This window comes from Chiloscyllium plagiosum, chromosome 35 (genome assembly GCF_004010195.1).
Source record: "Chiloscyllium plagiosum isolate BGI_BamShark_2017 chromosome 35, ASM401019v2, whole genome shotgun sequence".
In the NCBI taxonomy this organism is placed as follows: domain Eukaryota; kingdom Metazoa; phylum Chordata; class Chondrichthyes; order Orectolobiformes; family Hemiscylliidae; genus Chiloscyllium; species Chiloscyllium plagiosum.
The window spans coordinates 18,940,365-18,968,236 of NC_057744.1; the positions used below are offsets into that span (position 1 = coordinate 18,940,365).

At 38.0% G+C, this 27,872-nt stretch overlaps 1 protein-coding gene across 3 annotated transcripts in view; it reads left to right on the forward strand.

Moving 5' to 3' along the window:
• ncapd3 (non-SMC condensin II complex, subunit D3) overlaps window positions 1-27,872 on the forward strand; it is an 81,249-nt gene that overhangs the window by 37,042 nt on the left and 16,335 nt on the right. For 2 of the 3 annotated variants that reach the window (XM_043676756.1, XM_043676759.1), the window contains 15 exons: window positions 1,564-1,638; window positions 2,713-2,786; window positions 4,878-5,012; window positions 8,494-8,714; window positions 11,894-12,085; window positions 13,188-13,282; window positions 13,780-13,895; window positions 14,969-15,076; window positions 16,536-16,650; window positions 18,465-18,560; window positions 19,245-19,483; window positions 20,811-20,890; window positions 21,547-21,684; window positions 24,337-24,470; window positions 25,648-25,844. In XM_043676756.1, coding sequence (XP_043532691.1) covers window positions 1,564-1,638; window positions 2,713-2,786; window positions 4,878-5,012; window positions 8,494-8,714; window positions 11,894-12,085; window positions 13,188-13,282; window positions 13,780-13,895; window positions 14,969-15,076; window positions 16,536-16,650; window positions 18,465-18,560; window positions 19,245-19,483; window positions 20,811-20,890; window positions 21,547-21,684; window positions 24,337-24,470; window positions 25,648-25,844 — 2,015 coding nt within the window. The remainder of the gene's footprint in view (window positions 1-1,563; window positions 1,639-2,712; window positions 2,787-4,877; window positions 5,013-8,493; window positions 8,715-11,893; window positions 12,086-13,187; window positions 13,283-13,779; window positions 13,896-14,968; window positions 15,077-16,535; window positions 16,651-18,464; window positions 18,561-19,244; window positions 19,484-20,810; window positions 20,891-21,546; window positions 21,685-24,336; window positions 24,471-25,647; window positions 25,845-27,872) is intronic. The other variant, XM_043676757.1, reaches the window with a different exon arrangement.

The following is a 27,872-nucleotide window of genomic DNA, read 5'->3' on the forward strand; positions in this document are numbered from 1 at the left end:
GGTTGGAGTGGGTGAGAGGGGTGGGGGAATGGTTGGAGTGGGTGAGAGGGATGGGGGAGTGGTTGGAGTGGGTGAGAGGGGTGGGGGAGTGGGTGAGAGGGGTGGGGGAGTGTGGTTACAGATGCTGGAGATCTGAAACAAAAGTTATGTGCTGGAAAAAACTCTGCAAATAGGGTCGCACCAACGTTTTGGACAGTGTTTTCATCATACCTCTAGCAATTGATTGGATTTATTTTGACGACTAGGTTAGTGCTTCATCTATTTAGATATTTAATTCCAGTGTCCAAATCCTTCGTGTAAGAGTCACTATTCTTTACCCACCCTTTTGTCAGCTATTTGTTGACATGAACTATTGAGGGGTGGGTTTGCTTACAGAAACCACTTACTAGACCATTCCAGTGTATTTTTAATTTTCACATCACATCATACATTTTTTGCAATAATTCTGGCATAAATCTCATTTGAATCGCTTTCCTGTCTGCATTTTCAGTCATCTTGCCCTCAACCAATATTTTCTGCTGAGATTCAAATGTTACATTGATGTTCCAATTTTTCTCAAATTTTGAATTCGAGTTCTGATCTGAATTATCTGCTTTCTTGTTATAACTTGTGTGCAGATTGTCTTGTTTCTCTATAACTCCTTATTGTAATCTTTTGTGGCTAATTGTACTTGCCTTTTATTGATTGTATAATCTTTTTAACTCACACCATTTTGATATGAAAATGTTCAGTTTTCTCTGTTAAGAAAAGCAAACTCCTCCACTTTTCAGGTTTGGACTGATGTAGAAGTTTTCTTTTTCTGTCTTAAATGACATCAATAATCGTGGTTTCAACCTTATTAGGGCAATACAAATCATTCTTCATTTCCAATCCTTTTTTTTCCACAGTGTATCTGGTTTCTTGTTACTGCACAGTCTTTAGGAGAGTTCCTTTTGTCTGCATACTGCAGAGGAATCTGCAATACATTGCACTGAAAACAGTGATGCTTGGCATTTTTAATTTAACCAATTAGAACCAACTGATTAATCTCTGCCATTTTTCTAACTTGAATTTATTTTTCAGCTTTTATGTTTAGTTGTTAGTCTTCTAGGAAGTATTGAATTTGAATGCGTCGGTCTACTCTTTCTAGCAATAAATTGCAATTGTGTTGAGTGTCTTAATCTGCTATGTGTTGCATGTACTTTCCTTTCTTCACTGATTTTGAAATCGAGAATCACTGCCAGCATTCTCCTTATTCCAAAACGCTAGAACTGAAGCTCTTTTCCCACTAAAGGCTGCATGATTTTGTAATAGCATGATTTTATTTGTTTTCTGAAATGTCCAATTCCTGGATTACCTTTTTGTATTTCCTCTTTTAGCATTTTTATTTTTGGTGTTTTGCACTGAATTATTGGGTTTCCATTGTGGTTTAGTCATATTTAGAAATACAAAGTTGCTATCCTTTCACACTTGAAACTGCATTTTGCAATTGGTTACTTGAATGGCATTACAGTGAAATATAGATTATTAAAAATCACGGACTGGTGTATTCAATTTTTGTTTCAAACGTTTTGAAACTTCTAGTCACTGCTAACCAATGCAAGGACACTCTAAAAAGTGTTGAAGTCACAGACCCTGGGGATTCAACATTTACTAATGGTGAGCACAAAAAAAATCATATCTGTATGAAACGTGTCTTTGCTGTGGACCTGAGATTGAAATGTACAATGAGTCCAGTAAGTAATATGATTTTTATTACAAAGTAACAGTTGTGATACTGCAGAACTGCCTTTAATTCTGACCGGAAGCTAAAATGTCTTTGGTTGATTGTTTTTTTTTTCTGTTAAAGTGGACTTTCGTAACAAAATGCTTAAGATTCTTCTAGTGCTTTATTAGGAGGAGAAAATTGTAAATAAAATGCTAGAAGACAAGGGAGCACAAAAGATGTACAAATAAAAAGTTATAAGGCTTTGGAAGAAACTAAATATAGTTGAGTTTTTGAAAACAAGGTTAAGTTAGGGAGGGACTAAAGATTGAAAACCGAAAGAACTGCAGATGCTGTAAATCGAAAATAGAAGTTGCTGGAAAAGCCCAGCAGGTCTTGGAAGCATCTATGAAGAGAAATCAAAGTTAACATTTCAGGTCTGAGCTTTTCCAGCAACTTCTGCTTTTGTGAGGGACTAAAGGTACCTCGCTTTTTATAGGAATGTTTTGTAAAATTCTTTTTTTAAAAAGAAATGAAACAGGATCTTTTTAGATTACTGTTTTTGTGATTGAATTCAATGTTCCGTGAATTAAGATATCATAATTTTGAGGAATTTAGTTAGTGTTGATTCTGTCTATTAATTTTAACTTCTTTGCTTGTGCAGAAAGAATGGTCTCTAGGAAAGGAATCTGTTAGGTCAGCCATTACACTGTAATGTACATTAAATGTGCATATTATAAAGCAGAGACCATTGTTTAATATTTTAAAAGAAAATCTTGGATAATGCAGCAATTTTTGAGCAATTTCAACAAATTGTAAATATACCAGCCAAGTAATTTGTTTTTATTTCCAAATATTTTTCAAGTCCGTTAAAAATGCATTAAACTGTGAATACGTGCATTCGATCTGAAAATGTTTGTAAAGAACCCTTTTTTGTATCAGTGGTTTGAAGGCAATATGAGCATTACACATTTTGAAATGCTTATAATTCATTAATGAAATATTAAGCCTGCATTTCTTTTGAACAGTGAAAGAAATTATGACCATGTTGAGGTTGAGAGCTGGTGATGAGAGAACCATTGTCAGAAAATCAGCCATTCAGGTATTATGCGTTTGATATCAGTGTACTTTTATTGATTAATTCTTTAGTTTGGCCATGTATTATAGCTAGATATGTCTGCTGATCTTTATGACAAGTGAAAACAGTCAATTGACTGTCAATTATTTCATTTACTCGCCCCCCCTTTCACAAATTATGGCTATGGAGGACAAGACAAAATAGTCTATTTTTACAAAATCTTAAATTTAGCAGGCCTCCCTGTATTTGTGGTGGGAGCTGTGTTGAGTTTTCCAATGGTAGTCAGTTCACTTAATTTGAGCTTGTCCTATGCACTTGCATAATTTGACTGCTGAGCACAAAATCTGCAGCTCACTTAAAAAATTGCCATAAGATTTATTGTTGGAACTGTTGCTCTGGGCACGTTACAACAGTGATTACACTTTAAAAATACTTCATTGGTTATAAAGCGCTTGAAGTTGTTCACTGTTTGTGAAAAACTCAATTTAAATCTGTCTTTTTGGACCTGAATATGGGACACAGTACCTCATTTGTTGGTAGACCACAAAGTGTCAGGATTGTGTTTAATTGAAGAGGAGACTAAGTGATGTCAGGAAAATGTTGATTGATAGCTTGAATGGTTGTTAGCTAAAATACAATTCTTGAGACATAGGTGAAACTTTTGGCAGGTTAACTTAAGGCAATATTAGCCTAAAAGAGATTTTTCCTTTTTAATGAAATGGAGAATAGACTGCACACTTCATTTGTATGAATTTTTAGAAGTGAAAGGATTAGTTGCTAAAATTGTAAAAAAAAAAATTCAGTAATAGGATTACATTATCGAAAAGTAAAGAAGTAATGTTAAATATATACAAATAATTGTATAAACAATACAATAAAAATATGACCAATTTTAACATCTAGTATGAAAAGGGGCCCGGTCAGATCATATGGGCTCTCATGAAGTTTTGAGTCAAATGGTGCTTTACGATATAGGAGATGTCTCTGAAGTGGCAGCCAAGTGACCTTTCAGCTCTTAGCAAAGAAAGTGAATGGGGAATTAGTGTCAGTATGAAAATGTTCTGAGTATTTCTGCCTTATGGACAGATTGCAATTTTAACAGAAAAGTCAAAAATTCCCAGAGCATTTCCTAACAGTTTTAATTCTGTGCATTCTGCAATCACCTTCCCAGGTGGCAAAACCAGCTCACCAACCTTGCTTGGAAACGCTTGGATCCTTATCTCAGTGGGATTTGATGTTCTGCTGACAGAAATGGCTGATGACTTCTTCTCAGCTGAAATTTTGCAATATGCCAAATTCAGATGGATCAAATGTTAGTTGTGGAATGTCAGTGAAAGAAAGCTCAATAATTTTAAAGGATAAAAATTTGAGAAAATGTTTCAAGTATAAGGGGTTTGATGTGGAAGCAAGGAAATAGAACTGTGAGGAAAGCTCTGACAGCCAGCACGAGTGCGATGGAACTGAATAGCCTTTACTGCAGGAAAACTCTAGGATGAATTGGCACAAATAAAAATAGCTGAATCCTCAGCATTTATTAATTGATGGAGCAAACTGTAAAGCAAACCTCAGGTTTCATGCCTTAATGAAACCAAGACGGCATTATCTTTTCATAGCTCTGAGCAGGCCAGGCCCTAGGCCTTTCCAAAATAGCTGATTATTTAGGCAAACTCATGCTGTGGTTAGAAATGTAAAGACTTGAATGTTACAAAATTACTATTTAATTGCAGATGCATAGGTAAGCCATTCCTTTTGTTTTGTTCATTACAAAATTACATACTACACAACATGCATGTAAGGTTTATCAGACCCATAACCGTAGGCAGAATGTTAAAAGAAAATTATAATTTAGTTCGAGTATTTGTCTCTCAAACTCATCAGTCATTAGTGAATGCTGTTTAAACAAAATCCTTGAGCAGTGCATAATACATTGATGTTTTCTTGTTTTCCACACACAATAAATTAATTAGTTCCCTATTCCTTCAGTTTAATGGCTGTCAAATCGGAGAATGTTACCGAAAATATGTTGCTGAATTCTATTTGGGGCTTAATTAGATTTTAATTTCCTGATACATCAATGTGATAGCAAATGATCTATTTTGTGCTCCATACCTACAGCTGTTTGTAAGCATTTTAAAGCATAATCTTGCCATCTGCACTCAAGAAGATCTGTCGACGTTACAGGATCATTGTCGAGATTCTGCTGTATCTGTACGCAAACAGGCATTGCAGTCAATCACTGATCTTCTGCTGGTAAGATTTTTTTAAGATTATTTTTCAAACTAGATGCATGAGCATTTTAAAAAGAAATACTTTTAATAAATGTATGAAAACTTTGACACGTCTATCTCACTGGCACATTGTACATGTGAACTGCAAATGTGAAGCATTGTACTGTAAATTGACTGGAAACCACCTAGCACCAAAAAAGTAGATTTGTCCATTTGTGAGTCTGTGTGGTGTGCAGTGAACAAAGGTTTTTTTTGTCATGAGGATATCCATTATTCTGCAGCTGATTTCCCTCCATCAAATTTACAAGGTAACAAATGGCTGGGATTCTATTTGCAAGTTTGCTACTAAGGCCAATCTTATTAATAATGTGTAGACTTATATGAATCCAATGATTTCGACTGACTGGGAAAGATAGATCTGTGGTAGACTGTCGTGGAGTGCCTACATTTTGATCTCTTAATTAGCTATAGTTTCGAAAATTGCAGACTTCCTCTGGACAGATCAAAAATGTGTCTGAGATAGGATGTCAAAGCTGATTCCATTTTAAAAAAAGTATTTAGAATCTCCTCTCTTCGAATGCCACAGAAATGAACCAAGAGGAAATCCCATGGCTACACCATCTCTTTGCAAGTTGCTGAGTCTACCATTTCTATGAAAACATTAAGAAAATGGTAGAGTGTCTATATTGCCTTGCTACTTGCAGTGCCATTGTATCAATGTAAATAGCATTTATTTAATTAGGGCAGCACGATGGCTCAGTGATTAGCATTACTGCCTCACAGCGTCAGGGACCTGGGTTTAGTTTCAGCCTTGGGTGACTGTCTGTGTGGAGTTTGCACATTCTCCCTGTGTGGGTTTCTTTTGGATGGCTCCGGTTTCCTCCCATTGTCCAAAGATATACAGGCTAGGTGGATTGGCCATGCCTAAATTGTCCTGGATGGTGTCCAGCTTCTTGAGTGTTATTGGAGCTGTACTCATCTAGGTATATGGTGAATATTCCTTCACATTCCTGATTTGTGCACTGTAGATGGTGGGCAGGCTTTGGGTAGTCAGGTGGTGAGTTAGTTGCTGTGATATTCCAAGCCTCTGACCTGCTCTTGCAGTCACTGTGCTTATATGGCGAGTCCAGTTGAGCTTCTGGTCAATAGTAACCCCCAGCATGTTAATAGGATTTCAGTGATGGTAATACCATTGAATATCAAGGAGTGGTAGTTAGCTTGTCTGTCTCTTTATAGGAGATGGCCATTGCCTAGCATTTGTGTGGCACAAATGTTACTTGCCATTTGTCATCCCAAGCCAGGATATTGTCCGAATTTTGTTGCATTTGAACATGCTTCAGAATTTGAGTCGTGCTTGTTGCCGAGCATTGTGCAATCAATGGTGAACATCCTCAGTTCTAACCTTATGATGGAGGGAAGGTCATTGATGCAACAGCTAAAGTTGATTGGGCCTAGGACACCATCCTAACAAAATCTTGCAGAGATGTCCTGGAGCTGAAATGATGGATGTCCTACAATCACAATCATCTTCCTACATGACATGTATTGCTCCAACCCTTGGAGAGTTGGCCCCATGATATCCATTGATTCCAGTGGTTGCCAGGCTCCTTGATGCCACGCTGTATCGAATACATCCTAGATGTCAAAGACTGTCACTCTCCCCTCTCCTCTGAAGTTCACCTCTTTTTTTTTTTGTCTAGGTTTGCACCAAAGCTGTAATTATGTCAGAAGCTGAGTGGCCCTGGTGGATTCCAAACTGGGGTCACTGAGCAGGTTATTGCTGAGCAGGTGCTGCCTGATAACACCATTAATGACATTTTCCCGCCTCAGGCGACTGACTGTGTGGAGTTTGCACATTCTCCCCGTGTCTGCGTGGGTTTCCTCCCACAGTCCAAAAATGTGCAGGTTAGGTGACTTGCTAAATTGCCCGTAGTGTTAGTTGAAGGGGTAAATGTGGGGGAATGGGTCTGGGTGGATTGCGCTTCGGAGGACTGCAGATGCTGGAGATCAGAGCTGAAAATGTGTTGCTGGAAAAACGCAGCAGGTCAGGCAGCATCCAAGGAGCAGGAGATTCGACGTTTCGGGCATGAGCCCTTCTTCTGGAGAAGGGCTCATGCCCGAAACGTCAATTTTCCTGCTCCTTGGATGCTGCACGACCTGCTGCGCTTTTCCAGCAACACATTTTCAGCTATTTTTAGGACATACCCGTGTGATTTTCCACATTGTCTACATTGTTACCAGTGTTCTAGCTGTGTTGACACAGCTTGGCTAAGGGAACAGCAAAGTTTGGAGCACAAGTCACGAGTATTATAGCCAGAATGTTGTCAGGGCCCATTCCCCTTACACTATCCAGTGCTTCCAATGATTTCTTGATATCACATGGAATGAATTGAATTGGTATTGGTGATGCTGGAGATGATTGGAGGAGGCTGAGATGGATCACCCATTTGGCACTTCTGGCTGAAGATTACTGCTGGTGCTTCAGTCTTGGCTTTTGCGCTGAAGTTGCTCTCTTTCATCAGGTAAGGAAGAGGATACTTGTGGAGCCTCCTCCATCAGTGATTTGTTTAATTGTCCACCACTATTCACAACTGAATGTAGCAAGACTACAGAGCTTAGATCCTCCAACAATCTCCACATTCACCAATACCAATTCAATTCACTTCATGTGATATCGAGACTACTTTATGTAGTCTGGAGTCAATGTTGAAGATTCCAATGATGATTCCCAGGCCAATTCCGTTCTGACTATACACAACTATGCCACTACCTCTACTGGATATGTACTGTCCCAGTGGTGATGGTCATACATAGTTATGCTCATGGGATCATACCTGACAGACAATGTCAGGCTATGAGACAGCTCTTCCAATTTTGATACTAGCCCCTAGACGTTAGCAAAGAGGATTTTGCAGGGTCGACAGGGCTGTTTCTGCCATTGTCTTCTCTGGTGCCTCAGTTGATGCCAGATGGTCTATCCGGCTTCATTTCTTTGTTGAGACTTCAGTGGGCCTTGTATCCATCGCTTATTGTGGGCCAGGAGTTGCATGTAGGCCAGATCAGGTGAAGATGGTAGATTGCCTTCCCTAAAGCACATTAATGAATCAGATGGGTTTTTCTTACAATTGATATGGTCATATCTTAATTCCAGATTTTTAAATTGAATTTAAGTTCCACCTGGGAAGACTCAAACCCAGGTCCCCAGAACATTTGCTAAATTTCTGGGTTGATAGCCTGGTGATAATACCACTAGGCCATATTTAATTTGATATTTATTTTTGTTTTGGGTAGAATTATTTGGTTTACAAAGAAGTCCCAATTTGCAGTTGAAAATGCTTTTTATTTTTCACAACTGTACTTGGATGGAAAAAAATCTTCAGTTGTATCTAAATAGCAAAATGTTGAAGTTGGTGGAATTGATTGTGAAACTTATGGCTTAATTTTTTTTTAAAAACCATTAGCTATTTATGACATGCTCATTGTTTTCCATATATTCCTTGCAGGCTCAGCCCAGTAACTCTGTACTGCAAAAGGCATGGATGAATGGAGTCATCCCTGTTGTAATTGATTCGGAGAGTGCAGTGCAGGAAAAAGCATTGGAGTGTCTGAATCAAGTGATAATACAACAAATCAAGGATTACAGACATTTTAGTGAAGAAGACAAATATCAGAGATTGACCTGGGATATTTTGGGATATCTTGCACTTGAAAATCAAGAGCTAAGGTATAGAACATTGCAGTGCAGTACCAGCCCTTCGACCCTCTATGTTATGCTGACCTGTGGAATAGAAGCCCATCTAACCTATGCTATTCCATTTTCATCCATATGTCTATCCAATAACTATTTTTAAATGTCCTTAAAGTTGGTGGGTCTACTACTGTTACAGGCAGTGCGTTCCATACCCCTACTACTGAGTAAATAAACTTTCTCTGACATCTGTCCTATATCTATCACCCCTCAACTTAAAGCTATGTCCCCTCATGCTAGCCATCACCATCCGAGGAAAAAGGCTCTCACTGTCCATCCTATCTAACACTCTGTTTATCTTGCATGTCTTGACTAAGTCACCTCTCAGCCTTCTGTCTAATGAAAACTACCTCAAGTCCCTCAGCCTTTCCTCATAAGATCTTCCCTCCATAACAGGCAACATTCTAGTAAATCTCCTCTGAACCCTTTCTAAAGCTTCCACATCCTTCATATAATGTGTGACCAGAACTGTATGCAATACTCCAAGTGCGGCCACGCCAGAGTTTTGTATAGCTGCAGCATGACCTCATGGCTCCGAAACTCAATCCCTCTACCAATAAAAGCTATTACACCATATGCCTCCTTAACAATTCTATCAACTTGGGTGGCAACTTTCAGGGATCTATGTACATGGACACCAAGATCTCTCTGCTCATCTACACGACCAAGAATCTTCCCATTAGCCCAGTTCTCTGCATTCCTATTGCTCCTTCCAAAGTGAATCACCTCACACTTTTCCCCATTGAATTCCATTTGCCACCTCACAGCCCAACTCTACATCTCATCTATATCCTTCTGTAACCTACAACATCTTTCAGCGCTATCCATAACTCCACTGACCTTAATGTCATCTGCAAATTTACTGACCCATCCTTCTACATCCTTATCCAGATCATTTATAAAAATGGCAAACAACAGTGGACCCAAAACAGAGCCTTGCAGTATACCACTAGTAACTGAACTCCAGGATGAACATTTTCCATCAACCACCACCCCCTGTCTTCTTTCAGCTAGCAAACTTCTGATCCAAACTGTTAAATCACCCTCAATCCCATGCCTCCATATTTTGTGCAATAGCCTGCCGTGAGGAACGTTTTCAAACACCTTACTGAATTCCATTCCAGACCCTTCAATCTAAGTCGTCCATGCCAACCAGATATCCTAACTTAATCCAGTCCCATTTGCCAACACCTGGTCCATATCCCCCTCAATCCTTCCTATTCATATACCCATCCAGATGCCTGTTTAAACTGTAATTGTACAGCCTCCAGCATTTCCTCTGACAGCTCATTCCATACACACACCAGCCTCTGTATGAAAATGTTGCCTCTTGGGTTCCTTTTATTTCTTTCCCATCCCACCCGGAACTTATGTCCTCTCTGGTTCTGGACTCCCCCATCCCAGGGAAAAGACCTTGTCTATTTACCCTATCCATGCCCCTCATGACTTTATAAACCTCCTATAAGGTCACTCTTCAGCCTCCAGGGAAAATCGCCCCAGCCTATTCAACCTGTCCCTGCAGCTCAAACCCTCCAAGCCTGACAATATTTTCTGAACCCTTTTTCAAGTTTCACAACATCATTACTTGAAACTGAGTGTTCCTTCCTACTGGAAACATTTTCTTCTTTACGATTTGATCTATCTGACCTTGTCCTTGGCACTTCTAGTCAAACCTTGTAGCATTTTCTTTAAACTTGTGTTTTGATGTCAAAAGCTATGATCAAATTGCAAATTAGATGGCTGAAATGAAGCAAGAGATTCTTTAACAAATTTTTCTATGGGTGTAAGTTTGCTCGCTGAGCTGGAATGTTCTTTTTCAGTTGTTGCGTCACTATACTAGATAACATCATCAGTGAGCCTCTGATGAAGCACTGGTGTTTGTGACCTGCTTTCTATTTGTGTTTAGGTTTCCTTGGGTGGTTGTTGTCATTTCTTGTGGTGATGTCATTTCCTGTTCTTTTTCTCAGAGGATAAATGGGGTCCGAGTCACTGTGTGTGTGTTGGTAGAGTTCCAGTTGAAATGTCATGCTTCTAAGAATTCTCATGCGTGTCTCTGTTTGGCTTGTCCGAGGATGGCTGCGTCGTCCCAGTCAACGTAGTGTCCTTCCTTGTCTGTATAACAGGATACTAGTGAGAGTTGGTCATGTCTTTTTGTGGCTAGTTGATGTTCACGTATCCTGGTGGCTCATTTTCTGCCTGTTTCTCCAATGTAGTGTTTGTTACAGTTTTGCAAGGTATTTTTTAAACGACATTAGTTTTGCTTGTTGTCCGTACAGACAATAGACACCTATACAGCATATTCAAAAAGAATGGGTACACAATGAACACATCTGCCGATTTCTCAGCAACAATCCCAAACAAGCAGATAAAATGCGTTTAGAAACCCTAGCCACACTCCAATGACTCTGAAATGATTGCCAGACTACTCAGACCTCTTGGCATCATGGTAGCCCAAAAACCCACCAACACACTAAAACGGCAGCTAATGAACTTGAAAGACCATACAGAGGCAACAAGCAAAATTAATGTCAATTACAAAATACCTTGCAAGAATTGTAACAAATTCTATATTGGACATGAACATCAACTAGCCACTCTCACTAGTATCCTTATTGATGAGGAAGGACACCACTTCGACTAGGACAACACAACTATCCCAGGACAAGACAAACAGAGACACGTACCAGAATTCCTAGAAGCATGGTATTCCAGCCAGAACTCTCAACAAACAGGACCTCATTTACCACCGTCTGAGAAAAAGAACAGGAAATGACATTACCAACCCAAGGCAAGCTAAACACGTAAATAGAAAGTGGATCACCAACACCAGTGCTTCACCAGAGGCTCACTGATGATGCTGCTGAGTATGATCATGAAATGTCTGAAAATGAAACTTCCAGCTCTGCGCAAACCTACATCCAGAACCTCAACTTGAGCTACAAATCTTCAAACCCACAAAATCTATTTATGTAATACAACGGTAGTCGAGGATAATCACAATCTGAATTTTTAGTAGGCTTTTATTAGAAGTTGGGAAAGAGGAGAAAGAGAATTTTTCAGGAGTGTTTCCAATAATGTTGATATTGAATCATCCTTTTTTCTGCTAATAGTACAAATACCAGTGGTATGAAATTGACTTTGTTCTCTTTCCATAGTCGTTATCTCACCAAAGCTTTCCTTTTGTGGTCTCGTCAAAATCTATTCGATTCGACGTTCATAAAATCCCTGATCTCCCATACTGAGGCTGAGCATGCTCCTGCTGCCTGGATGTTACTTTCTAAAGTTGCAGGATCATCTCCAAAGTTGAATTATGACAAGATTATAATTTCTTGGGATAATGTTTACAGGTTTGTATTGTATGAATTTGCAATGGAATGCTCTTGTACCGCATCAATGCAAGTTGAAAAAAAAGCATGAACCTAATATGGCTGTTCCGCTTTTCAAAAGCTTTCATGTTATTCCAGCTCCTCCGATACTATCTACTGTATATATTCATTTCAATAAGGCTGGAAAGTATTACGTATTATGATTCAACTTTGAAGTCACAACTGTATAGTTTTTATCAGGGGCATTTAGGTCTATTGATTTGGCAAAAGTTATTAAATAGCATCTGTGTGGTTGGGTGCTGCATTCTAATGTATAGTGAATGTTCTTTTGTGAATATAATTAATTCCCCTACTCCATAATTTGAAGAACATTTTATTTGGAATTTGTTCTATGGTGTTTTTTTTTTTGAAGATCTTCAGGGTAAAACTTTAGTATGTAATTTACGATATGATGACCTATAGTATCAAACAGTGCTAATGCTTGTTTAAGGTAAGTATATGACTTGCCTGTATATTTTTAGAAGAAGGATTAATTGTATGAAATACAACCTACAATGAAAACATGATGCTGTGTGGATCTCCAAGGTGTTGGTGAGGGTGCACCATTGTTCCCTATACTTAAAAGATTTTGCATTGGAGGTATTTCCAAAGCAATTCACTAGGTTGATTCCTGGGATGAAAGGATTAACTTATCAAGGATAGCTAAACTGGTTAGACCTTTTATTTGTCAAAGTTTAGAAGAATTAGTCTTATTGAAACATAAGATTTTGCAGAACCTTGACTGCGCAGATATTGATAAGATTCTTTGATTTGTGGGTGAGCACTGAACTGGAGGACAATGTTACAGAATAAGAGGACACTCTGTTAGAACTGAAATGAAATGGAATTCTGTACCCCAGAAAGCTTATGGACACTAGGTCACGTGTGTTTAAAAAGTCACGAGGTAGTTTTTGTTTTAAACATCAGACAATTGAGGGCTATGCAAAAATGGCATGAAAGAAGAAATGAGCTCTGGGAATGATCAGCCATGTCTTTGTTGAATGGTGAGCAGGCTTGAGAGATCAAATGGCCTTGTCTTGTTCCTGTTTGTAGTCTTATGACATTGTTTCCTTTATATTTACAGGTCGAAGAATATAGACAGTAGCACAAGCCACATTCTGAATGTCATTGGAAACATTGCTCAGCATTTGTCTGATGCAACTAGGTCTAAATTGATAGGTAAGTGGTGTGGAATAACATTTCAGATCTTTTTATTTAAGCACTTGGGGAAATGCAAGTTGCGTTAGAAAGTGGCTTGCGATAAACTGCTGTAGTTTTTTCCTTCACTTCGCATGTACATAACGTAGCAAAGTTAACGTTCTAGTTTTATTATGGGTTTTATCTTGTGTTAGATGTGTGATTTGCACTGAATGTTGAGGTCATATTTTGTGATTTAATGCAAATACCATTGGTCCAAAGTGTTGATAACGACAGAAGGTAAGCAAAGGGACAGCTAACATTCCGACCCACTTGGAGTCTCTTCATTCTTACCATTTGAAGTGATCAAGAATAATTTGCATTTTGCTACAGATAATAAAATGTGCCTGTAGTTACATGATTCTTCATTGCAAGGAAAGTATAATACCTTTTTTCGCTTTGGTCACTCTCTAATCCCTACTTAACAAGCCTATTTATAAAATTATGATGTTGCTAATTATGTATTTTTCTTTAAACAGATGAGGTCCAGAATTGGATAAATGCATTCTGTTCTCCCCCAGAAATCATAAGCCCTGCAGTTGAAACCTTGTATAAGCTCTGTCAGGCTCAGTGTGAGACACCCAAGGACACACAGGTGTGTTTGCATTGATATCATGAAAAATAAGCAAACCTCCACTTGTCTAAAGACACCTCTTTGTGTATAAACTCTACAAAAGAAAAATGAAAACAAACCTCCAGAGTTATAGCAATTTTGTAATTGATTTTGGAGAAATGTTTCTAAGCTGCTGACTCTTCAAATCATCTTTTTTATTTCATGTACTCTTCCTTCTTGTTTCAAGTATGATTCTGCCACAAGTAGATGAATAACCAGTTCGCATACTTCCACAAATTCTATTTCTGGAAATGCCTGATAATGGTCAAAGGTTGTTTTTATTCTGTCTTGTTTTATGTAAAGTAACTTCCTTCACTTCCTTGAAGAGATTACAAAATTGAAAGCTCAGTAACTGGGGAATCTTAGAAAATCAGATTGTCTATGGGAAACATTTTAGAATTATCCTGATATTAAATATCTGCAGAGAGGCAGTTGCACAGTGTTGATGTCAATTTTATAGTTTAGTTATAAGATGTGGCAGATGGTGAAATTTGAGTTCAATAAAGTCAGGAGTTTAAGCTTAATTAATGACAATTATTCAGCCATTTTCATTTTATTTGGTGGGCTTGAGGGAACCATTGTTTCATTAATGTGCTTTTACAGAGAGAACTCTGCTGTCCTTACTTGCTATGACCGACATAGGACTCCAGATCCACAGAAATATGATTTTACTTAAAATTTTCTTTTAAACATCGTAGCAAACCAATTAGTTCAAGGATAATTGAGACTAGGTAGTCAATGCTATTCTTGATAATGATGTTTTTTTTTAAACATTAGGAAATAGGTTTCAGAGCAGATTGAACACTACTTTTTTAAAAATCAGTAATAATCATACAGAGGATACCCAGTTATAGAATGATGTGTAGGAAATCATGGTCATACTTAATATCTCTTCTGATACTTCTACTTCTCAGTCTTAATTTTCCTATTACTCACATTGGGAGGTATTTGAACTAAAATTCATTAACTACTGTAAGTTGTGATGCACGAAGGAGGTTTTAGTTAGAGTAAAACTTCGCAGTAGTGCACAAAGTGATGCAGTGCTTCTGTACTAGGTCCTACTTGATCAAGTGTGTGGAAAACTGATCTTCGCATGTGAGTCTTACATCTCTAGTATTGTTCTTGAAGATGGTGGTGTTGAAAATGCAGATGAAAATATGATGGTAAGTGACAATCCAAATCTTTTAAATTCTATAACTGCTGTAAAAATTGAATGGGTTGACTGTACATTTTTATGCTTGCCAAAGTAATAACTGTAATTATGGCAATATTTACAAAATCTCAACCTTAATGAAGGCCACAGTAGAGACAGGAGGATATGTTTATCACATTGAAATAAATTGTAATGAGGAATGACTTGACCCAGATCATTATTACTTATTAATAACTGATGAAAATTCAAATCATGAAGCAAACATTAGTAAAAGAAGTTGATAGGTATTTAAAGGATGAAAGAGAACATTTGAAATTTTCTTTGTTTTTTAACAACTCAATTTCACTGATTTTTAAGAGTTAAAGTGAGTGCGTAAAATTGTTATGCTGCCATACAATGAAAAGTCTAAAATGGATTAATAAAATGTTAATATTGTGCTTTGAACAATGAAAAATTGTGTTTGATAGAGCAAGTAGGGAAGAACTGCTTGTGTGAGCAAATAGGTTAGGAACCAAAGATCACTAATTTATAATGCTTGACTAAAGAACTAGGTGGGAGATTAGGAGAAATTACTTTCAGAGCTAATCAAGATTTGGCATACACTATCAGAAAATTTGATGGAATCAAATTTTATCGCGACTTTCAAAAAGTAATTGAAAAATAAATTAAGACTAATTTAGAAGGCTAATGGGGATCAAAGCTGAGCTGTGGGTTTAAATTAGATAGCTATTAACAAGCCAGCTTGATCAACTCAATGGCTTCCTTCTCTGCAACAAGATTCTTTGGTTGTAAATGCACATTTTTGTACATCTTGAAAGAAAATTTAAATCTTTTAAGTATTATTTTTGAAGATGTGATGTAATAAAAGAGCATTGTGCAGTTATGCTTGATCCTATATGTTTTAAAGTTTTTTGTGTGTGTGTGTGTGTGTGTGTGTGTGTGAGAGAGACGTATATATCAGAGAAGGCAATGGCCAACTGATATTATCACTGGACTGTTAAACCAGAGACCCAGATAATGTTCTGGGGAACTGGGTTCAAATCCTGTCATGGTGGAATATGAATTGTATAAATCCATTGTTGATTGTTGAAAAAAAACCCATCTGGTTCACTAATGTCCTTTTTAGCTAAGGAAACTGCCATCCTTTCCTGGTGTGGCCTACATGTGACTTCAGACCCACACCAATGTAGTTGACACTTAACTTCATTCTGGGCAATTAGGGTTGAGCAACAAATGCTGCCTAGCCAGCAATGTCCTCATCCGGTGAACAAATAAAGAAAAGAATTGTGTAATATATAGATTTTCATTCTATTCTTCCTAATCAAGTTAGGAACTAAACAGTTTTTCCAAAGGATGTTATTTAATATATTTGGTTGTTGATACCTGGAATCCAATGAAAGATGTATTGCTGTTTTCTTTGCCATCAGGATTTGCTAAGTTTTTCAGGGAGAAATCTTATGTTTCCTCAGATAAAACATCTTTTTACGCTTGGTGAAGTAGCACAATTGTGCCCTGGAAAAGTGGAGAAGCGCATCTTCATGCTTGTTCAGTCATTTCTTGCTACCCCTTCCAGCTTAGACCCAGGTGATGATGCTCACTTGTTTTAATTCTGAAAATCCCAATATGCAGAATAACATTGTGAAGTTGATCCATGACACACATTAGTTTTGTTATAAAAGCACAAGCAGTATCTGTGCAGGAAGAAACAGTTAATGTTTTGAGCTGATTAATTTTCATCAGAGTATTTCTTTTATCTGCAGAAAATGTTGGTTCTGTTGACAAGTTTTTGCAACCTTACACTAGATGTTATTTTCAAAAATGTTGAAGTTTTATTCTGAAATGTCCAACCTGTGCAGCTTCACAGCTGAGCCTAAAGCTTGTAACACAATTTGCCTCCTCTTAGATATTTTCTAATCGCTGTTCAGAAATGTTCTTACACATGGGAACTCAGGCCTCCTGGCTCAGAGATAAGGACACCTACAACTGCACCACTACAGTCATTTGCAGTTTGTCTTGATCAATATCCAGTTAACCATATCAAGCTGGTAAACCTAAATGGCCCTCAAAAAAATTTCAATTTGCAGATTATGACACATGCACCTCTCGGATTTTCTCAACTTCAGGGAGGCAGCAAGTAAATAGCATTATCAATGAAAAGTCTGAAAGCTAAGCCAATGAATTTAGTGAATGGTGTTATAAAGAAGTCGAATTCATAATCCGTGATGCAGTGGTAGTGTCAGTACCTCTTGGCTGTGTGGGCTAGGTTCAAGTCCCACCTGCTCCAGAGGAGTGAAATAACATCTCTGAACAGGTTTATTAGATATACCTAGAAATGATATTCGTATTTCAAACCTTACTATGCTGTTCTTAGAATATTCCTTGAAACTTGGTGGTCAGCTGCTATTCTGTCTCTGGCCTATAGTATCATACTCTACATCAGAGAGAGAACTGGGCTGCAATATGTTACTTATGAACTTCTTAAGATGTTATACATCAATATTTTGAATATTACATGACTATATAAAAACATAATACAATGCAGCAAAATATTTATTAACCAGCACATTTGGGACCAGGAGTGTGCTGATTGATCAAATATTCTGGTTGATCAAGAGGTCCACACAATCCATGTAAAACTGTACACTAAAAGAAACCTAATGCAGGAGCTACATACAACTTTATACTACATTTTACTAAATCAGTTAAATGGTACTGCAACCTCCCCTTATTTATAACTTACGGGAGAGAACTTTCTCACTTGACTACTCCAACATCATAGACAGATTGATAATACAGTAAACTTGTGGTATTTGAGGATCCTATTTTTTATAAAGACTGCCTGTTAATAAGGTGCCAGTTGAAACAAGTTTGTGTGTATAATTCTGATGTTCTAAATTTAAGACCAATTTCTTTTTGTTCTTCGCTTTTTTTTAAAAGTATGATTTCTCATGTTGGGTAGGTATTTGATATTGTGTATTTTGTACTCTTGGTAATTTTTAAGAAGAATAATGAGGTTATTGATAAAACTGTAATCTCTAGACTTCTGATTTTCTATATCATGTAAGGTTGTTTGATTCAGGAAACTTAGTACATTTTAAAAGATTCCCTTCTTTATTCTTTTCGAACTGTGATACAGGTATTTGTAATATGGTGGACAGGAAATAAGTACCACAAAGTTCCTTGGTTTTCTGCTATATTAAATATTTAATTGAGAGACAACTTTAGCATCTAACCACATTCCTGGAGTTGGACGTAAGCCTGCCATAAGTAGCAAAGCTGTTATGTGGAAAAGATGACCTTTTTGATTTGTTAAACTTTTTGAACAATTATTCGAGGTCACTTGTGTTCAGTGAGCAAGTAAAATTCCTGAATTGTATTTTATTCTTCAAATGTTTCAGATGGTGACGATGTTCCAGCTTCACAGCCCCTCTCTCAGTTTTCAGGATCTCCTGTTATGCCTTCTGTTGTCCGAGCACATGCATTTTTTACTCTTGGTAAGATAATTTCAGCATAATTGTGTGTACATTTCCAACAGGAATGGCTGTGTAGTCAACAGTATCAGGTATTCTGTCATTTGTCATTTTGGTTTTTTTCTTCCCTCTAAGATGTTGAAATCAAATAATTGTGCCATTGTTGACATTTAGCTAAGATTGAACATCAAAGCCATGAATTTATTTCATCTATTTTCCTTTACTGCATGCTGTTCTAACTTATGACAACTTTTAGAAGCTGGTGTAAATCAGTGGGATTAGTTTCATTTTAGAAATAAGTGATCAAACATTGTGCTTGTCCACATCAGCGATTTCCCGCCAAAAGCACACAATTGTGGTGTTTGCACAGAAATTAATAGAATTATATCCTTTTAAGCATGCTACACTTGCTTAAATTGAATTTAAGATCAGGTTAGATTTTCTGCTGCTTAACAAAATTTGTATTTTATGGATTGAAAGTTGACCATGTGAACATGATAGATCTCTGTTCAGTTTAAGTTTGGGATGTGTTTGTGGATCTCAACAGGAACTAACCGTGGCTAGATTACCAATGTTTCAAACAGAGCATGTGAATGCTTGCACACATCAGTACGTACCTTGCGTATAAAAGGTCGGAGCAACTGTATGTCAGACTTCATTGTACATGTTTTATACTAACTACATTTCGCCTTGTTTTACTTTATAAAGGTAAATTGTGCCTACAACATGAAGACTTAGCAAAGAAATGCGTCGCTGCTCTTGCACGCGAGTTAGAGGTGTGCGAAAATGTAGCAGTTCGCAATAATGTCATCATCATCATGTGTGACCTCTGTATGCGATATACTTCAATGGTTGATCGATATATTCCTAATATTGCTGTTTGCTTAAAAGATGATGATCCCTTTATTCGCAAACAGACTCTGGTTATGCTGACCAATTTACTCCAGGTAAAAAGTTTTCATTCTATTATATAGGTATATGAATAGGAAGGGTTTGGAGGGATATGGGCCAGGTGCTGGCAGGTGGGACTAGATTGGGTTGGGATATCTGGTCGGTATGGACGGGTTGGACTGAAGGGTCTGTTTCCATGCTGTACATCTCTATGACTCTATATAAGATCAAATAAAAGTATGTGAATTACAATAGTTTGCTTTTTTCTTGTCTTCCTAATCTCGACGTAGACTTCACTTCGTAATTTGTAGACGTTTAAAATCATAGAATCCCTACAGTATGGAAGCAGGCCATTCAGCCCATCAAGTCAACACCAACTTTCTGAAGAGTGTCCCACACCGTTACCCTATCCCTGTAAACCTGCATTTCCAATGGCTAGTTTGCACATCCCTGGATACTGGGTAATTTAGCATGGCCAATCCACCTAACCTGTACACCTTTTGCACTGTGGGAGGAAACCAGAGCATCTGAAGTAAACCCATACAGACATGGGGAGAATATGCAAACTCCACAGAGGCTGGAATCGAGCCCAGGTCCCTAGTGTTGTGAGGCAGCAGTGCTTACCCTATTATTATAAAACTGAAGTGGTATTGAACGAATTGTAATGCTTCCTGGAATGAAATGTACTTGAATGTTAACTTTTGAGAACTGATTTCCCATAAATTGACACACAAACAGAAATTGCTGGATAAACCAAGCTGGCCTAGCAGCATCTGTGGAGAGAAAGCAGAATTGATGTTTTGGGTCTGGTTACCCTTCTTTGGAACACCCAAAAATTCAGTGTGCGTTTATATATTTATGAAAATGTACTATTAAATGTTAGCAGTGCTAAAGCATTGATTTCCAATTATTTGAAGAATAATAAGTTTGACCGTTTCCTGATTTGCATTAACTATTTTGACATCTTCAGAGTTATTAACATTAATCCTTCTCATCTATAAAATAAATGTACAGTATTCCCAAGACAACAGATTTTGTAACAATTTAAATTTGTGAAAGTGAAGAATAACTTCATTGTACCCTTTCCATAAAATATCCTTGAATTTCAGCGATTATTGTGAATTTTCACCTCTGCTTCCTTTTGGAGCTGGCTTGGTAACATAGTACTGGATATAATCGTTGGACCAAGCCCCACAAATTCCTGTTGATTCGTAGGCTACAGTTTTTGTAGTACCAACTGAAGTCATCTTTAAGATCTTTGCAATGGAAATGCAGCTTAAGCAGAAACTTTGCAAAATTAATCAACAAAACCAAATTATTTTCATTCATTAAAATATAGACAAGTAAAGAATTCCATAAAATGTATTTGTTTTCTCTTTACAGGAAGAGTTTATAAAGTGGAAGGGTTCACTTTTCTTCAGATTTGTGAGTGTTCTGGTGGACTCCGATGAAAGTATTCGGAGGTAATTGGCTTTTTTTTCCCAAGAACTTTGTCAGAGTCAATATTTGTTAAATCGTCAAATGTTAGAATTTTGTAAGGGTTGCATGCTGCAAGTATCGAGTGCTTAAAAAGCACTTAAGTGATACGCTTAAAAGAAACTCTTTCAACAATAGCTAGTATGTATGTTGTGTCTTTAATGGAGTAAATATTCTAAGTGTGTTATCAGACAGATTTGACACTAAACCACGCATGGAGACAGTAGGGTATGTAACCCAAATTTGGTAAGGTTTTGAAATATAGGCTAGCTGAAAGAAGAAAATGGAGAGGTTTAAAGAAGTGTTGCTAATACTAGAGTGACTGATTCAAGAGTCCAAAGATGAGGAGTGCAAAATCTTGGAAGCTTGCAGGGTTGAAGATGATTACAGAGCGAGGGAGGGAGTGGGGCAGGGTGATGGACTAATGTGAGGCACTCTGCTTCCAATCCTCCGTTTCATTTGGATTCCATCAAGGCCGACTCTGCATCACCAGAAGTGAACCAACATTGGCGCAAGTTGAATGTAACTTCTTGAATCTCCCGTTTTCATCTTCTGACCCCACCCCAGCACATTACATTTCATTCTGGAAACTGAATATATGTAAAATTGAAAATATGTAGAACTGATTTTTGTTTTATTTCAGATTTGCAGAATTTTGTTTAGTCTACCTGCTATTGAAAAGAAACCCTGTTATGTTCTCTCAACATTTTATTGAATGCATTTTGCACTTCAATGGTTATGAAAAACATGAAAAGTACAACAAATTTCCTCAAACTGAGCGGTATGTAATCATTACTTCTAGATGGTGATTAATTATTTGAAGCTTTTGCATGAAAGCCTTCCTAATATCTACCCAAAAGATACTTCTGTTAATTACTGATATTTTAACACTGAACTATAAACATATGACCTTGTCCTCTCTTCCAAGTAATTGTGTTTTCTGTAATGTTTATTAAATATACACTTTATATTAGTAGTCAATCTCATGAATGTGACTTAAAAAGTACTCCAAACACTTTCTACGTGCCATTTGTTTGTAACTAAAGTCAAACTCTTTGCTTGAATTAGGGAGCTGTTGATCTTTTTGTGCACATGTGAAGGTTAAACCTTCACTGCTTCAGTGTTCCCACCAATCCTGCCCTATTAATGTGACAACTGCATCAAGAAGGAATAACAGATGCACAGTCTAGTTCAAATTTAAAGTTTTTGAGATGAGAGCAGACAAATTATTATATAGCAGCTGAGAGAATTGAGAGCATCTGAGAAGCAGATTAGAGATTGGAATAAATATCTATATTGCCTGGACAGACGTCCAAGAATAAAAGTTCAAACAGGAAAGTCAGGCATGTGGCCCATATGGAAGATATAGACTGTAGGGAAATAGATGGTGACATCTTGCAAAATGACCAGATTACAGAGGAGGAAGTGCTGGATGTCTTGAAACGGTTAAAAGTGGATAAATCCCCAGGACCTGATCAGGTGTACCCGAGAACTCTGTAGGAAGCTAGAGAAGTGATTACTGGGTCTCTTGCTGAGATATTTGTATCATCGATAGTCACAGGTGAGGTGCCGGAAGACTGGAGGTTGGCAAACGTGGTGCCACTGTTTAAGAAGGGTGATAAAGACAAGCCAGGGAACTATAGACTGGTGAGCCTTGGTGATGGGCAAGTTGTTGGAGGGAATCCTGAGGGACAGGATGTACATGTATTTGGAAAGGCAAGGACTGATTCGGGATAGTCAACATTGCTTTGTGCGTGGGAAATCATGTCTCACAAACTTGATTGAGGTTTTTGAAGAAGTAACAAAGAGGATTGATGAGGGCAGAGTGGTAGATATGATCTATATGGACTTCAGCAGTAAGGCATTCGCCAAGGTTCCCCATGGAAGACTGATTAGTAAGATTAGATCTCATGGAATACAGGGAGAACTAGCCATTTGGACACAGAATTGGCTCAAAGGTAGAAGACAGAGGGTGGTGGTGGAGGGTTGTTTTTCAGACTGGAAACGATGCTGGGCCCTCTGCTTTTTGTCATTTGTATAAATGATTTGGAAGCGAGCATAAGAGGTACAGTTAGTAAGTTTGCAGATGACACCAAAATTGGAGGTGTAGTGGACAGCGAAGAGGGTTACCTCAGATTACAACAGATGGGCCCATGGGCTGAGAAGTGGCAGATGGAGTTTAATTCAGATAAATGCGAGGTGCTGCTTTTTGGGAAAGTAAATCTTAGCAGGACCTATCCACTTAATGGTAAGTTCCTAGGGAGTGTTGGTGAACAAAGAGACCTTGGAGTACAGGTTCATAGCTCCTTGAAAGCGGAGTCGCAGGTAGATAGGATAGTGAAGAAGGCATTTGGTATGCTTCCTTTATCGGTCAGAGTATTGAGTATAGGAGTTGGGAGGTCATGTTGCGGCTGTACAGGACATTGGTTAGGCCACTGTTGGAATATTGCATGCAATTCTGGTCTCCTTCCTATTGGAAAGATGTTGTGAAAGTTGAAAGGGTTCAGAAAAGATTTACAAGCATGTTGCCAGGGTTGGAGGATCTGAGCTACAGGGAGAGGCTGAACAGGCTGGGGCTGTTTTCCCTGGAGCTTTGGAGGCTGAGGGGTGACCTTATAGAGGTTTACAAAATTATGAGGGGCATGGATAGGATAAATAGGCAAAGTCTTTTCCCAGGGGTCGGGGAATCCAGAACTAGAGGACATAGGTTTAGGGTGAGAGGGCAAAGATATAAAAGAGACCTAAGGGGCAACTTTTTCATGCAGAGGGTGGTATGTGTATGGAACGAGCTGCCAGAGAAAGTGGTGGAGGCTGGTACAATTGCAACATTTAAGACTCATTTGGATGGGTATATGAATAGGAAGGGTTTGGAGGGAAATGGGCCGGTTGCTGGCAGGTGGGACTAGATTGGGTTGGGATATCTGGTTGGCATGGACGGGTTGGACTGAAGGGTCTGTTTCCATGCTGTACGTCTCTGACTCTATGCACCAGAATGGACTCTTGGTTTCTCTCTGGATCTATCTGAATCATTGTCCTGAAACATGCAAAAAAGGAATTGTAGGTAAGACAAATTTGGAGTGTTTACTGGATTTATGGAAGAAAATCTTGAGATAGAGGAGCTGGTTTTGGAAGGAGGAGTTGATGGCAAGAGTCTTCAACCTGGCAGCCCTCTGGTCAGCTGATGAACTAATGTAAACCACTAGTGAGAAACAGAATTTCAAAACTTCAAATACTAGTTCTGCATGTGTCTGTTTCTCACACACCACTCTTTATTTTTGGCTAAAAGTTAGGAACTTAACATTTCTGTGAAAATCTACAGTAATTTTTAAAATGACAGCTTATTAAAATAGGAACAATACTTTATTGAAACTAACTTGTATTTAGCATTGTCCTCGAGTAATACAATTCATGTTCAACTGTCTTCCCTTGATAGAGAGAAGAAACTGTTTTCCTTAAAGGGAGATAAAAATCGAGAAAAGCGAATGACTGTTTACAAATTTCTGTTGGAACATTTCACAGATGAGCAACGCTTCAGCATTACAAATAAAATTGCACAAAGTATTCTAGGTATGAATTTGTCTCTTTTACCTGGAGGTTTTCGTGTAACTCTAAGGTTTAATAGAGAGAATACTTTATGACTTTCACTTTTTGATTCTAATTTGAGGGTTCAAATGGCAAAACCTTATCTAGTATGACCTTGATTTTGGTGTTCAGGTGACCACTTGTGTGTTTTTTTTCCCCGAGAACGGGGGAGTTTTGTTTGTACACACAAACTCTTTGTACACCCTCTAACTTGACCTGCAACCTTATTACTGCGAGTGCAACTCATGAATTTTGGTGGACTATTCGGGCAAAGTAAGTATCATTGCTGAATCCAATCCTGTCCTGTATCATTGCTACTCAGTGAATCTTGCACTCTTGATTGTCGACTTGTGCAGACTTGGCCCTGGCTGCCTTTTATTTCATTATTTTTTAAGCTACTGTGACACCCTCCACTGTGCAAGAAGTAATTAGATACCTCCAGACAAATACAGACAGATTCGGTGCTTTCAGCACGTGTGGCTCAGTTCCTTTTCTGATGGTTTTTAAAAAAAATTAAAGTAATCTAATTATTATTGGTTTAAGCCTTAAATAATGCTTAGTCATAATGTACACAAATTATCTCAGTTGAGGTCATCTTGTGATTGAGGCGGCTTGACCAGATCAATGCTGACAGGACATTTCCCTTTCTGGGGAGACCTAGACCAAGGGGGACAATTTTCAAATGAGCATTCTCCTGTTATTAACTATTTGGAATTCTGTCCGTGGAAAGTTGGGTCATTTGTATATGTTCGGTACTGAGTTCAGTGGATTTTTGATCTGCGAGGGAGTTGAAGGTTATTGGGAACAGACAGGAAAGGAGTTGAGGGCACAGTCAGATCTAACTGGTGCAGCAGACTGGATGAACCAAGTACTCTAGCTACTTTTTTTTAAAATTGTCATTTATCGAAATTACCTTGTGACAGTCTCATTAATGCACAACTCCAATGCATTATGGTTGAGAAAGAAATGTGAATAAATCTCACTTTAAATGAGCAATCATTTGGTAGTGAATACAATTTAAATCCATTTTTAAAAAAATGAATTGAGTTTTTCCTGCCTAAAATGTAAGGTCTGTAAAATTTCAAATGTGTATCATTTCCAGGCTATATCTTGCTTTGGAAGAGTTGTAAAATGATTTTTATTTTTGTACTTTTTTTTTCAGCCTGCTTTGTTGATGGTGTACTTCCTTTGGATATGGAGGCAAATGAGTTGCTCTCTGATACTTTTGTGGTGATGAGTTGCAAAGAGATCAAGCTGTCCTCTATGAAAACAAAACCTGGTGATGAAGCACAGGTGGAAGATGAAATGGCTATGGCTAATGCGGTTATGCAGGCTGCACAGAAAAAACTCATATCTCAGGTAACAGATCTCTAACTACAGACACTAGGCAAATGGCAATGGACTTGGTGTACAGCCTTGTTAATTAAGATGAACTCTTGGAGTATTTTATAACTTTGTCACAATTTCAAAGCTGTCCATGCACCCCTATTTTATTAAAGACATTTTTACACACAAGCTTTTGTATGTAGTGATACACTGGAACAAAAGAATTGTGGGTAGCTTTTAGTAATTTAATCAGATAATACCTTGACATTCAGGTAAAATAATGGCGTCTATATTTTTAAAAATACTTGTCCTGCAGTTATCATTGGCTGGATGGGGCTGCAGAGCTGGGGAAGGGAGAAAGCGAGAAATAACTTGTAAACAATAATAAGAATTTTAAAATTTGAGGTGTTGCCAAACCAAGAGCCAATGTACGGTGCTGCAGTGACTGACAAATGGGAGTTGGTGCAGGTTAGGGTACTGACAGCACAGCTTTGGATAAGCTGAAGTTTATGGAAAGTGGAATACCTAAATTATGCAGGATAGTTCTTGTACCCTTTCTACGGAAGTATGACCTATCTCCAATTTACTAATCTAAAAAAAGCTTTAATCTGACTTGAGGTAATTTGCTGTCATATAACAGAAGCACAGGTTTTTATTGTCTCCCACAAAACATTTTTCAAAACGTTGCTTTCAAAGATAATTTGGTATGCCTTTCTAAGTGATTTTGAAAATATTTTGACTGAAGTAATTCTAGAAATAAAATAAATTAATAATTTCATAAGATAATCTAACACTTGAAGCTTTTTAAAGGCTTTTGTAGATCTCATTTGATGAGAAGAAAAATTGTGGCTGTAAGAGCTGTTCCTTTTTTATTGATGTATTTTACATGTTGGAGGTGATTTTTGTTTTTCGAATTCCACGAGTAGTAGTTACTGTTTTATAAGCTGTTGCATTGTTTTGGAACTTTGGAAGGGAGGAAAGATTAAAATGATGGCACTTTTTAAAAGGAGCAACAGGGACAAAGGCAGAGACCACACAGCTAGAGAAAGAAACCTACACTGCTACACACCAGCTGCACAGATACTGCCTTTTGCTTTTTGAGTATCTCTGGACATCAGAGTAAGTCTAAGAAATGTTAGCAGTGAAATTCACAGCTGACCTTGTGTGGGAGAGCTCACAGCACAGGGGAAGCTAAGTGCATTGTTTCTAAGTTTAACCTTGCTGTAAATCTACAATAGTGAGTAAAGTGGGTTCTTTTTTGATTATATGTTTTACTGAGATTTGCCTCGATTAAATTTTTAAAATATAAAGCATAGGTACTAAGTTAGCCTGGAGAAGTTATTTTTACGAGCAGTGAGACTGTGCTATTTTCTGGATCTGTAAATTTTAAAGGAGTAAGTTGGCCTTTCATAGAGTGGTGTGCTCTCCCTGTCAGATGTGGGAGATTAGGGAGAGTTTCCATGTTACTGATGTTTTATGTCTACAGGAATTGTCTTTTGTTGCGAATCTTCTGAGGGCATGGATCGGTTGAAGTAGCAGTTAAGAGGCAATGAGGAATTTACAGGAGCTACTGGGTGTGATGGATGGCAGTTATGGGAAGGGAGAAAAACCACAGATATAGTCTGGTAGACTGGTTACCACCAGGAAAGGTAGGAGAGGGAGGCAGGTAGTGCAGGAGTCCCCTGTAGCTATCCCCATCTCTAACAGGTATGCTGTTTTGGAAAATGTCGGGGGCGATGGGCTGTCAGGGAAATGGAGCACAAACAGCCAAGTTTCTGATACAGACACTGACTCTAACGTAGTGAGGGGTACGTAAGGTTCCAAGTAATCAATTGTGATAGGGAACTGTGCCGAGTCAGAGGCACAGATAGTCATTTTTGGGGCCAGCAGTGAGATATCAGAATGATATGTTGCCTCCTTGGTACCAGGGTCAAAGTTATCTCGGAAATTGTAAAATCGGAAGTGGGACCAGCCAGAGCTAATTGTACACGTTGGAACTAATGACATAGGAAGGGAAAAGGATGAGATTCTGAAGGGAGAATGTAGGAAGTTAGGTAGGAA